This window comes from Hippocampus guttulatus, chromosome 1 (assembly GCF_054856545.1).
Source record: "Hippocampus guttulatus isolate MCC_2025c chromosome 1, RoL_Hgut_1.0, whole genome shotgun sequence".
Taxonomy (NCBI): domain Eukaryota; kingdom Metazoa; phylum Chordata; class Actinopteri; order Syngnathiformes; family Syngnathidae; genus Hippocampus; species Hippocampus guttulatus.
This window is the reverse complement of record NC_141261.1, coordinates 14167131-14180256: the sequence shown is the minus strand read 5'-3', so window position 1 is coordinate 14180256 and position 13126 is coordinate 14167131. Positions and strand designations below refer to the sequence as shown.

The following is a 13126-nucleotide window of genomic DNA, read 5'->3' as shown; positions in this document are numbered from 1 at the left end:
TTCTTTTTTTTTGAAGAGGAAGAAGAATTGTTCACTAACTGCCAAACTGATGCTTATTGTGGAACGAATTGAGTTAAGTTTGCTGCAACCGGACAGAACTCATATCAAAAATTTGTGTTGAAAAAAAAAAAAGAATCTCAGGATACCACAATTGATTCTGATTTGCATCTCATTTTACAGGACACAATGAGCCTAGATGTTATTTTGAGTGGCTCATTTTCACAAAGATGAAATTGCATTTCCGTGTGCTGCTTCTTTCTTGACAAAGAGACATTGCCAAATCATGGCCAGGCAGGCATGCTGAGAACAATGTTTTCAGTTTTGTATGTCATTGAAAATGTGAAACGTTTTGGAAAAAAGAAATAAGAAAGGGGGGGGGGGTTTGAATCAGCACAGTTTTCGTGTCCTCTCTTTTACTGGGTTCCAGGGTGTAACGCGGTCTACACACACAAATATTTCACATCTGAACTGATTTTTAACGTGAGAGTTTCCCACACATGACGAAACGCAATTATCATGGAAAAGCAGTGCATGGGTGACATCCCATAACTGAATTTGGGCAACGGCAGCTTCACAATAACACGTCAAACAAACCAAAATTGATGACATAGCTTGTGCCAACAAAAACACTCCGATACAACTGTCATCACCCCTCAAACTCTATTTATCTTTTCAGTCCTGGATATTATTCTGGTTGTGGTTGAGTCCAAAAGTAAAAATCTCAACGGATCAAGCGGTATCTCTGTCCCAATTTAGTTTTCAAATCATGACTTTCATTCATCGGTTTATCCCTTGTCCCTGCATCCATTGATACATTCAAAAATGCGTCAGGTGAGAGTCAGAAGCATATTCCGAGATGACAATGCCACGACTCATGGGGCGCCGAATGTGCAAGCGTGCGTCAAGAAGAAAAATGCCACTTTTCCACTTGGACTGGCCACCACATTGTCCAGGAGTTGATGAAAGTGGACGTGTGTTTATCCTTTTGCAATGGCAGGGATGATGCCAGAAATCAACCCAGTAAAATATTGTCATTAAAGCAGAACGTATTGCAATCTGTCAGTGTGTGTGTGTGTGGCCCCTCACTCGACCATGCGCTAACCTCACACAGCTGCAGAGTCCCCTTGAGGGTTTGTCACACAGGCAACACAGGGGGTGGGGATGCGACCAAAAGCAGCATCTCTCATTTTCATGCACTGCCGTTCTGGCACAGATTTTGCACACCGCTGCGGTTGTGCAATCTCTTTTCGGCTTGTCACTTACACTTTCCATCAGTCGTTGCTCTCAAAACTGATTGGTCACCGTGGCAAACGTGCATGTGTGCATATTGACACTGGGAATAAACACGCGAGCTCCCCCTAGTGGAACGTCAAATGTACAGTGAACCACCCCACACACACAACCCTGCCCTCCCCGGTTGAACGTATCCTCAGCGAATTTTATTTGTCTAATTTTGTGTGCTTTTTGTAATGCCACAAGAGGGCGCCAGCGCTGTGGCTAATAGGAACGTAGTCATCGGAAACATTTGTACTGTTAAAGTGATACATCCAGAACTGAAAGAGAGACGAGTTTAGCCTGGGTTGTGAGGTGAGGTAACGGAAAGTTTTTGTACATTCCAGTGCATGAAATATTTCCCAAAATATACATCATACTTCCAGAGATGCTGATTACGGTGAATAAGAATGTTTTGCTCGTTGAAGTTGACTCGATCGCCTTTTACTCCGACCAACCAATCACAGGTTGGAAAAATGCTGACATCATCTCGGGCCAGCCCTCTGGCCCCGTGAGGACGAATTACACATCCGCTTGATGAAAGAAAAAAAAATTGTTGCTGTTATGTCGTCATTTAGGTGATAGCACTCCTGATTCTGAAGGCCCAGGGCAGATTAGCTTGACATGGCAACACACAGAAGCCAAACTCTGATTCATAAAAATCCAAGCTCCACACGTACTCGAAGCAGTGCAGCCAGGGGGAAACGCTATCAAATGAAGCCTAAAGGCTGTTGGGAATAAATGTGTACAATTTCACGGAAGAGAAATATCAGAATTTTGGCTGTAAACGTAGATCGTGCCTCTGACTGCGTTTAGGCCGGCAAACAAGGCCTTTCTAGCCCTGACCGACCACCACGGACTTGACATCATCGTAAACGTGTGGCTCAAAATATCTGCATGTATGTGTGCTAAGGTTTAGACTTGATGTAAAAGAGCCAAAGAAAGTCGCTCGGCTTCCGGACGCAGCTTTATGTCCGCAATGGAACGCTTGCCCTGTCTCCTTCCAGCTCAGGTTCCTCAGCTATGCCTGTCAATCATACGCTGTTTCCTCTGAGTGCGTTTTCTATCTGTCAAGGGTCATAGAGAGCAAGAATGAGACCCGTTGTCACCCAGCCTGACTCCCCCCAATACCCCACCCCTCCACCTTCCCTTGCTCTCACTCCTTAGAGAGGTGTATCTCCACCTTGTGCGTCGTGTCTGGGCATGACCTGTTGCTAGGTAACCCTGGGTCACAGCTGCAGACTACGGCAAATCCTTTTTTTTTTCCTTCTTTTTTTTTCTTTATTTATCAGCCAGTTCTGTGGGAGATGGTGGCTGTAATTTATTAGTTTGCTATTGGGCGCCCAGCGCAAGTTTGAGATTGTAAAAAGAAGTGACGGGGATCGCCGCATTACAAATTCATCCACTTTTTTTTTTTTTTACCATGAAAATCAAGCATCTCCAACAACAAAGCCAATGGTAATGCACTTTCCATGCTGGTAATTGAACAGATGTGGTCTGAAGGCTTGAAGTGCCCAGAAAAAAACATTTCTTCGAACACTGTGTGACTCATTCATGTTCCAAGGATGGAGCGGATGCATCCAGTTTACTTTGGCCATCCAAAAGTGCTCATGAACGTCATTAATATGTCCTGTACCGACGCAAGCGCGCTCCTTTTTTCGAAACATTGAGTTCGAAAGCAAAAGCTGACATCTACATTTTGGGTGAATTAAGTTAAAAATAAATAAACATACCTGTCAACTCATACGGTTTAGCCATAGTTCATACGGATTTTGTGGTGAATCTTACGTATATGGCCGTATCGCACAAATCATACGGATTCTGAAAATTTCCGGGGTTTTTTTTCACCAACTCCAAATGATTTGGAGTTGGTGAAAAAAGTAACGCAGGAATACAACTCTGAACACAGTAATGCCACTAAGTAGAATGATGATTAGACATTAACCAGACATTGTAGACAGAGATCTACAATAAATATCATTGAACATTTCGTGGGGGTTTTTCTGCCGTTATTTTGACATATAAAATGCTTTGGTATGTTATAAGGATTTTTTGCTCTTTATAAGGACTTTTTTGGTAGTTTTTACAGGTTGGCGCTCCGAAAAGTTGACAGGTATGAATAAATACACAAATAAATACATAATTAAACTCTGGTTCCATCTTAAGGTCTAATGTAATTTATTGAAGAGCTCTCTCAACAAGGTCTTTGTTGTTCTTTCATTTCAAAACCAGATAAGACCAAGAAAGCAATTTGCTTCAAAAACAGCCGAGCCCAAAACGCTCACGTAACATAACTGAAATGATGCGCGTTATGCTCTGTCAATTAAAAAATAAGAAGAAGAGAGTGCACCAGAACGTATGTCTTGTCAACTAACTGTTCACCTTCATGTCAAAGTTTTTGTCATGTTGAAGGAGAAGGGCAAGAACCCAATTGAAACAATTTAATCTAAATATACCAGTAAGCAAACTGACGAGGCCCACCTGGACAAGACACGAGTGTCAGGAGGTCGCTGATTGGTGGGCACAAGCAACAGGGCTGACGAGAACAGGTGAAAACAAAAACCAAACGTGAAACAAAATTAAATCAAAGTCGAAAACACAGTTGATAAGATTGAAACGAACCCTCATTTGTAACACTTCAAAAGAAAAGATGATCTTTGTTGTCGCTGTCTTGAAGAATCTGCTAAGCAACTTGAAGGGAAGAATCTTAGGTTAGCACAGGCACCGTTGAGCGATACCACGAGTGGCAGTCTGCTAGCACGCATTAAACTGGAACCACTTCAGTTTTCCTGATTTTTCGGCAGAGGCTAATGACGCACTTTGGTCTCTTGACACTCGCATCTCGATTCAGTATCAGGCGCAGTTGCAAGGTACTGTTACGATACTCCTAGCTACAATAAGATAGCGAGCTAGCTCGCGGTGAGCATGAGACGACGGACTACAGTATAGCCACCGGACGCTTGAAGCAGATCTAGTTTCTCGGTTCAAACATGTAATGATGTGTCACCAGAAGAAAGTCGTCTTCTCTGCACTGTGTCAAATTGAGAAAACATTTATTTTCTCTTAACAGGGACTTTAGACTGTGACACTGCAAACGGTTGTAGCACATCCTATACGTTGGTACCGACAAAGAAGCTTTTTGCTTTATTCATCATTTATGATTTTGGATGCAAAGGTGTCACACCTTATCCATCGCGTTACTTTGTCAAATGAGTGTTAAATTGAGTTGGCCGCTGCCTGGCCCATCTGATGATTTGCGCAACACTTGAGTGTGATCTTAACGTGTGATGCCTTGGCCCAGTCAAAACTTCTGATTGAAGTCTCAGCCAGTGCGCCTTGTTAAATCTCTCAGCTTAATGTGCCTGTGATGAATCTTTTTCACATGCTTCCTCCAGGCCATATATGATCAAAACAAATGCACCTGCACTAAGTCCCCCCCCCCACCCCCTCCCAAGTGCAACTCCTCTGGGACGGGTAAAAATTGACTCCCTGGCTTCCTCCGCCAGGCAATTACGTGCCATCTGTTCCCATCTTGGTTGTTCCAGCTCATTTTGTTTCCGCGATTGTTCGTCTAATATCATCGGCCCGACAGCACGAGCGGGAAAGTGTGTGTGTGTGTGGGGGGGGGGGGGGGATAGGTGGCAGTGGCACACCAAAATGAGGAGTGGCATGAAGAGGAATTAATCGAATCTATAGTAGAAGCCGATCTTCTCCTCTGAAAAGAGACAGTCCCCCTAGAATGAGCAGCATTAGCATATTCATGACCTCATATTACCTTCTTTATGTAAAGTAGGCCAGACTTTCTTGACCACCCTTTTCACGCCATCTGTGATGGTTTCTATTTTTTTTTTTTTTTTAATTGTTGGTGAGCAACAGGTTTACTTGGTTGCTGCACGGTAATAATAATGCATTAGCCTTCCTGTCATGTATCAAACGGATCTATATGGAAGCCCATATACAGTAGCAGGCGGTAATTCTCCCTCGCGGAATCACATGATTATTTGGTGGAAGCAGCTATTGGAACCATTACTCTGCCATACGCCAGCCCGGATGCGGCGCTGATTTAATTGCATCCATGTTGGAGATGACGCGAGCATCAAAGGTTTAACACTTATGTCAATAATAAAAACAAATAAATAAATAAAATAACGGGCGAGCCGGGACGCCACTGTAGTCAGAGATAATTCTCCATCTCTGCTGACAGGGCCGGAGATAGAAACAATCAGTCACAGAGGCAGCCAGACAGCCTGTAGGACCCCCCCCCCCCCCCCCCCCGTGTGGTGGGCGACCCGAGGGAGGGAGGGAGTGGGGGGGGGGTATTGCTTTTGGCTTCTTGAGCCAATGTGAGCGCCACATGCTGACTAGCTGGGTTTGACTTTCAAAAGGGTTCCATAGGATTTCATTCTGTTCAAGCAAACTTTCTGAAGCCAGGCAGCAATTCAAACTCATTTTTGGCGCGGGCCAAATTCAGTTCGTTCCCTCGGAGGGCCGTGATGACTGAAACCATATAAAGAAGTCAAGAATAACGGTTTATTCACCTATTGTTTAAGTCACTGTAATGAGGGGTTTGGTAACAAGAAAATGCTTACAGTATCACTCAAATGAGAATTTGAAATTGTGGTAGCGATTTTAGCAAGCATCATGAACGTTGAAGTCGTTGATTTACTTTCGCGGGCCGCATAAAAGAATGTGGCGGGCCAGATCTGGCCCCCCGGGCCTTGAGTTTGACACCTGTGAATTAGCGGTAAGAAAAGTTTCCAAGGATCACTCGTAAGTCTCACGCCGATTAAAGGTGTCACAATGTTTTAAACATTTTTCAATCATCTCCATCCATCTACATTTGGGTCATTTTTATTGCTGTCAAATTGGAGCCAAACAATATGTAAGGATGAAGCTTCTTCATCAGGCCAAGGCCACGGAGGGGGTCTCGGGCTCAGTTCGACACATGACAAATGAAACGGCAAAATGATGTCCACTGGAGTGCAGATAGATGTATTTCTGGGTCCATTTGTTGACAGCGGCTGTGAGCGCACGCAGCTCGCTTCCACCAATAAGAGAGAAATATGGGCCCGAAAACACGGGAGGGAAATTTGCTCGAACACGACTTGCACTTCCTCGACTGCGAAAGAAAGCGTGTGTGAGCGCCTAATTGGCTGTTCAGTCTGCTGTGCCTATCCTGTATGGACAAGTTGTGACACATTGCTGATGCTTCAGAAAAAAGTCGACCTTCTGCAACATTTCGGAAATAAAAATGTCTTCATAAAATCCCACAAAGAGCTATGGTCCTTCCGGAACAGGAATATTGAATTGATGTGCAGTAGTTGATCTTGTAGCATATTTCTCCTTCATGAATCCCACATTTAGGAAGGGTTTGTTGCTTCCTTATACAATATTTTAGTTGGACTCAATAAAGAAAGTACCACTAAGCCATGATTGCACGTCAATTTAGGCCCTTCAAAATTGTGCGTTTGCTGCCATCTGCTGGTAAACTGGAGACATACCGCGGCCCGTATCTGAAGCAGCACGGTTAAACTTCGCCCCCCCCCCCCCCCCCCCCCCGCCCTCCCCTACAATGACATAATCAAGCTAATTGTTCTGACCAAGTAGTACTTTCTTATATTTTTTGGTGCTTGTCTCTGTTTTCAGCTCGGTCACAGAAGGAAGTTGTTCTTTTCTAACGTATGGCTAAGTTTGTTCTTGATCGATTAGCATAGCACCTAGCATGTACTCTTGAGCAAAAGGTAACATTGTTTTACAGGCCTGTTACTGTAATTAGATTACTACTAACATGAAATTAGGATGCAAATGAATAATAGTATTTTTGTTCCAAGTTCAAGGTGTCTTCTGCCCAAAGTCAGCTGGGTTAGGCTTCAGCAACTCCCCGTGACCCTGTTCAGGATAAGCGGTGTTGGAAATGGATGGATTTACTTTTTTGAAATATGTTTTTCAGGTGTCTGAATGTCTCAAACGGGATTGAGCCTCAGCAAAAGCAAAATAAATGCCATGGCAAATAAATTCTCATAAAATGTATAACGTTGATGGTCGAGCTACACAAATAGAATTACATAAAGGTTTAAGATATGATAAGAAACCTTTATTTGTCTCACAATGGAGATATTCCCGATTTACAGCAGCAAAATTATGAAAGGGAGAAGTAGAAGAACAAAAAGTATATCAATAAATACAAATTATAAAATATAAATATGAGCATTTATTTATGCCACCTTGAAAACAAAAAATGACTGAATGACTTGAACAACAACCACCACAACAAAAGACCAACCAAATCCGGTTTTGAAAATTGTTGTTGGAACCTAAATGGTCCTCTCCGACTTTTGAATGACCCGAATACTGATCTTTTGATTATTAAATGAGACAAATTCAGACAGTCAAGTCATTCTTTACACAAATAAATAAATACACAATTAAAACGGATTCATTGTAACAAATTTTCAAGTGCATTACTCCGTTACTCATTTAAAAAAAAAATCTTCATCAGACATACTACTACAAAACTTGTACTTACCCTTCTTTGAAGTAATGGCTTGCCACATAAAAGTCAATATATTATGTATGCTATGCACAGGTATCCATTAGTCACTGCACACACCATTTCCAACAATGCCATGGCAGAGAGAGAGTTGGGTGGGGGGGACGGGACGTGTGTGAGATTGTTTGTGTGTGTGGGGGGGGGGGGGGGGGATCAAGGGGCTGATGCGAGGAAGTGCAGGTTGGAGAGCAGAGTGGAGAAGATCACCTGGCATGCAGGTAAGTTCTCTTCTCTCCAAACGTGAACAATCTTGAGCTTTATCCATGATTGAGCCAATGCGAATGTTCTACGGCACTGTTTGTAAACGTCTCCATTTTCAGGTTCAGCTTTGTAACTTAGTTTGAAATACTACGGATATTTAAAGATCAGGGGGGTGGGCAAATCTCCTGTTTCATTCATGAGGTGATTTAAAATAAACAGACAGATCGATAAATATGCATTCGTAAAATTAAATGGATGTAATTTTCTCACATTTATTATTTAACTGGTTAATGAATTCTAATGTAAGTCTGGTAAATAAAAGTAAAAATGAGAATGGATTACATCGTTATTTTATTATTTTTTCATATCCGTGTTGTCCTCTAAATTTTTTTAAATTAAAATATTTTGATTCATTCATTAAGAAAACAAATGTATATTTACTTTTCTCACCAAACTGGTTAGTTGATTTAATTCATGAGCAAAAGGTTTTAAAAAATGCTAATGAAAAATAGTATTTTTATTTCTATTAAAACAATCTCGTTTCCATATCTTAAAATCTGATCTTAACAATTTTTTGTGAAGATGACATTCAAATTTAAATGTGGCCCTTGAGCACAAAAGTTTGCCCACCCCTGTTATACTATCCTGTGTATGTATTGTCATTTATTTGTTATTTTGTCTCAGGACCTCAGGAAAAAAAAACTTCATAACTTGGCCACCTGCACGGCGAATTAAACTTTCATGCTGGTGTAATGTGAGAGTCGTGTCACACGGGATGGCCGCTGATATGCATCCTTACCGGTCTCTCACAACCCGCCGTTGTGTCAAGTGAAAATTGTCATGGTGGCGAGTCGGGAGGGTATACCACATATCTTCCCCCCGCCCCCCCCCCCCCAAAAAAAAATCCAATAATCCAACATCTGACGCCCCCCCCCCCCCTCATTTTTTTTCCTCTTTCCATTACGTGGGTGAGATCTTGGCGGTCACATGCCTTCAGAGGCAACCTGACACTTTAGCCATTCATCTCGTGCAAAAGCCTTCTTCTTGTGTGGACAGCGAGACCAAGAATTGCTTTGTCAATTCATCCCAGCATCCATTTCGCACGGACAACATCCGTCATAAAAGCTCGCTGGTGATCTTGTGCCTGAAAGACACGGCTCACTTTCCGTGCCTCGGGTGGAACGATGAGCCTTCTGTGTAACTTTAGGATGAAACTATTTGACCTTGTGGAAATATTTTGATGGCCCGCAAGCAGGGGCGCAGCTTCATGCTGGCCATGGCTACTAATTGTAACTTGGCTAGCCACCCTCCACGTCGTCTGCTAAATTTTGATATATGCGATTTTTTTATTTTTATTTTTGCCATTTTCACATGGATGCAGGGGTTTTAAACCCCTTGAAGTCATTTCAAGTAACTATTTAAACCAGGGGTGTCCTAGCACCTTGGGGTTCATTAGCAGCCCTCTTTAGAATTTCTTGATGAGCTGATCATTTGAATCGAGTGTGTTAGAGGAGAGAGGCATACAATATAGACATGCCAGTGCTGGGCATGCCTGATTCGCACATACATAGTTAACCTCTGTTCTGTTCTGTTCTGCTCTTCTCTGACCATCCTGTCTGGTCCTTGGTCTGGAAAAGGTGTCCAGAAATAAATGATTAAAAAGCCCTCAGTAAAATTCCATCAATTACAGAGGCCATGCTTTAAAATTGCAAATTGTGAGAGCTGATGGGGAGTTTGTCAAGGTCCGTGTTCTTTCACTGCTTTCATCTTGGCTTACGACATGGTGACCGTTGGGAACAGGGACTGCTAAAATATTTTGTCTGAGAGATAAGTGGAGGTTTATTTGGTTAGGGGTGGACGTTAATGAGACATTTAAGTGACCAAAGATCCCTAACAATGTCGAGGTCTTAAAATTGCCGCCTTGAGAAATAAGCACAATGTTTCAACGAGAACATTTTACGAGAAACTGAATTTCGGTGCAGTTGATGATGATGGGTACAGTTGCAAAGCACCGATGCCATGCCCCGGTTTTAGGGAGAAAAACACATTCACGTCAGCCCTCGCAAGTTTATGTGTCGCATCTGAGTATGCGGGTAGGTCAAAGAGAAACCCGAGGAGACCGAATTCATCTTCAAGACCCCCTTGTTACACGCTTGGATCAAACCGTCTGAGCCTTTTCTAGTCTGGATCCTCTTCCAATACTTCCATCTTGTGTCTTCACAGGCAGAAAACATAAACGGATTCGTGTTGTTTGCTGCCAGCCAAAATGTTACTGCGCTCTCAAGACAGAAGACCCCTGCTTGGGTTTTCGGCACTACTAAGGCAAAGCATTCCCCAACATCGTCAACTGGCATCCACGGTGCCTCTCAGGAGTCCGAAAGAATCCATCTTTACGTTGCGACCTCTTAGCGCTCCACCTCCTTGGGCAACACAGGCACTCTACAACTTGGAGGAAGGCGAGCGAGAACTGCAAGGCCTCAGAGAGCGCCAGCAGGCCGAGGCAGATGAGGTGAACCGGGAGTTGGACAGTGCAGCGATCGGTGCACAGAGAGAAGAGCGTCGTCTTCTCGAAAAGATCGAGCGGGATCACGGAGAAGCCCAGCGTCTCCTGAGTCAGGTGAAGCGAGAAAATGCGGCGGCGGTGAGGGTTGCGCAATCCCTCGTCGATCAGCAACTACGAAAAATGCGGCAGCTGAAGGAGCAGATACAAAGATGGGGCGGTACAGCTGGGGGTGCCGATAAATCTCAGCTCGAAAGACGGCTAGCAGAGGTTACCCAGCCGTGGGAAATCTCTCTTACGATTAAAAGGGTCAGCTTCCGACCAACCGAGTCCCAAAATCCATGCTTGGGGCAGATCAACGTCTACGAGCAAGGTGTAACTTATCCCATTGGTGTCTGTGGCGCCCAAGGACAGAAGTGTGCGTTGCACTCGGGACACTCCACCTTGTCAAACATCCCCCCTCTCGAGATTCGGAAAGAGCCTTCGACAGTCAAAGCGGAGCAAAGACAAAGTTCAAAGGAGAGCGCAAAGACAAAGACTGGAACTCCACAAATTGTACGGAAGCGAAATGTGTTCAGCTCGACTGCGAACGAGGAGTTCAGATCGTCAGCATCTCCCACGCCAAGACATCGCGCCGTATCGGAGTCCTCCCAAGAGGAGGAAGAGAACTCAATGCGTTGTGTCGCACGCGAACAAGACCTCTTAAACGCTATTTCGGCAGCGTCGAGTCAAAGAGAATCTGAAAGTGAGGAATCCGATGGCAAATGCCAACGACCCAAGAAGCTCTCCACTGTCAGGGGAAAGAAAAAGAAACAAGCCGTTGTCCTTGTCTCACGCGAAGAAACTTCCTGTCCTCCAGAAAGTGAGCCCCTTTCCAGGCACACTCTTGGATACCTTTCCACGAGATCGAATTCATTATCTCGAAAAGCCCCGTCAACGTCGAACGAGTCATCAAAGGACAGCGGAAGCCCTCCGTCCTTAGCAGCGAGTGAGGATTCGTGTTACACGTGCCCCGAGAACGGATCGGGCAGTGGATCCTTCAAGCAGGAGCACCGCCATTCACTTTATTCCGGCAACTTCTCCGGTAAACTGAGCCCCGCGAACCGCGGTGACAAAGGTGTCAGTGGACCGATTAGGAAAGTCAACAGGATCCGCCTGACCGCTGAGCCGACTCTTGAGCAAGGCCAGGGACATGGCTCTGAGCCAGAACCAGACAGCGACGCTACAGATTCCAGGAAACCGTTTCAGGCCAGAGCCCAGACTTCTGTTACAAAATTGTTTGGTTTAGATCCTGTACATCGATCTACGTCCGTGCCGGAAATAGAAAGTGAGGAATCGCATCAGTACAAAAATGACAACAAAGAGAACAATGTGGGACCTTTTCGGGAGTTGGAGCAAGAGGGCAGTTCAACTGCGCTTGACTCAGCTTACCTGGTGAGACAGTTTGGAAAACAAGGATCAGGCCGCACTGATTTCAACCTGCCGAGCGGTATACACGCAACTGCTAAAGGGCTGCTCTTCGTGGTGGATTGCGGAAATGCCCGCATTCAGGTGACCGACCTCCAAAAGAACGTTGTGCAGCAGGTGTCCCCTTCAGGGTTCGAGAGATCTTCCCGTATCTGCAATTACTTTGACGTGGCCGTCAACTCGAAAGGACTCATTGCTCTGACCTGCGCCGCCGAACGAGCCGTGTTGGTCTTCAACCGTCACGGGCGCCTGCTGCGGATATTTGGAGGCACGACGAATGGCTCGGCAAATGAAGACCTGGATGCTCCCCGCGGGGTCACTGTTACGCATCAAGATGATTTCTTGATTGCCGACATCAAACGCGGCACCCTGACTGCCCTGAAGCTGGACCCCAAAACCGGGGCCAGGCTAGAGCGTACGGTTGTCACAGGCTACCACAGGCCATACCTGGTGGCAGCCTGCCTCGCGACAGGACTCGTGGCGCTGTCCGAAAGAGGCAACGGAACCGGCCGCGTGCCATGTATACGCGTACTGGAGCCCGGATGGAGTACAATACGAGTCTTGGGGGTGTGCTCCGGCCTCGGGCCCATCTTATCTTGCCCTTGGGGCCTTTGTATCGACTGCAATGGGGATGTACTGGTAGCAGACTGGGGAAAGGAGGCCCATCGGGTTCTTCTTTACCCGTCAAAGGGTGTCGGCTGGCCGCTCGTCACGGATAATTTGAACAGCCCGAGAGGTCTAGCGCTGCTCCCCGATGGCCACGTGGTCGTGTCGGACAGCATGAATCATTCCATCAAGATCTATCGCTACAAATGATCTTCAGAAGATTACGAAGACTCCAATGGTGAGCCCTGAATGGTGACGGTGAACAAGATGGCGTCGTGGTTGGCAGCTGTCTGCGGGAGCTCTTCAACAGCTCTGCTTTATTTGGTTGTTTTTGTCTTTCGTTTTATCATATGGAGTTTGTTGTCCCGGCAGTATTTGAGACTGAGAGTCGTCGCTTGGAATTGAAGCAGATCTAAATGGGACTGGAGAAGTAAAGCGATCTCGACAACTTCTTGTTTGCTTTCAAACTTAGCTTGTAGTCGACGTGTGCATGTTTTGAGCATGACGTCGCTGACCCACTGATGAAAGAA

General features: G+C 45.0%; 1 protein-coding gene across 1 annotated transcript; it reads left to right on the top strand.

Moving 5' to 3' along the window:
* Window positions 1–10289: 10289 nt before the first annotated feature.
* LOC147210507 (uncharacterized) lies at window positions 10290–12806 on the top strand. Its single transcript, XM_086115211.1, has one exon. The coding sequence runs from the start codon at window positions 10290–10292 to the stop codon at window positions 12804–12806; it is 2517 nt and encodes an 838-aa protein (XP_085971337.1).
* The last annotated feature ends 320 nt before the right edge of the window (window positions 12807–13126 follow it).

Excerpts from the sequence above, each read along its gene's own strand:
- LOC147210507 (XM_086115211.1), top strand. The coding sequence starts at position 10,290 with ATGTTACTGCGCTCTCAAGACAGAAGACCCCTGCTTGGGTTTTCGGCA.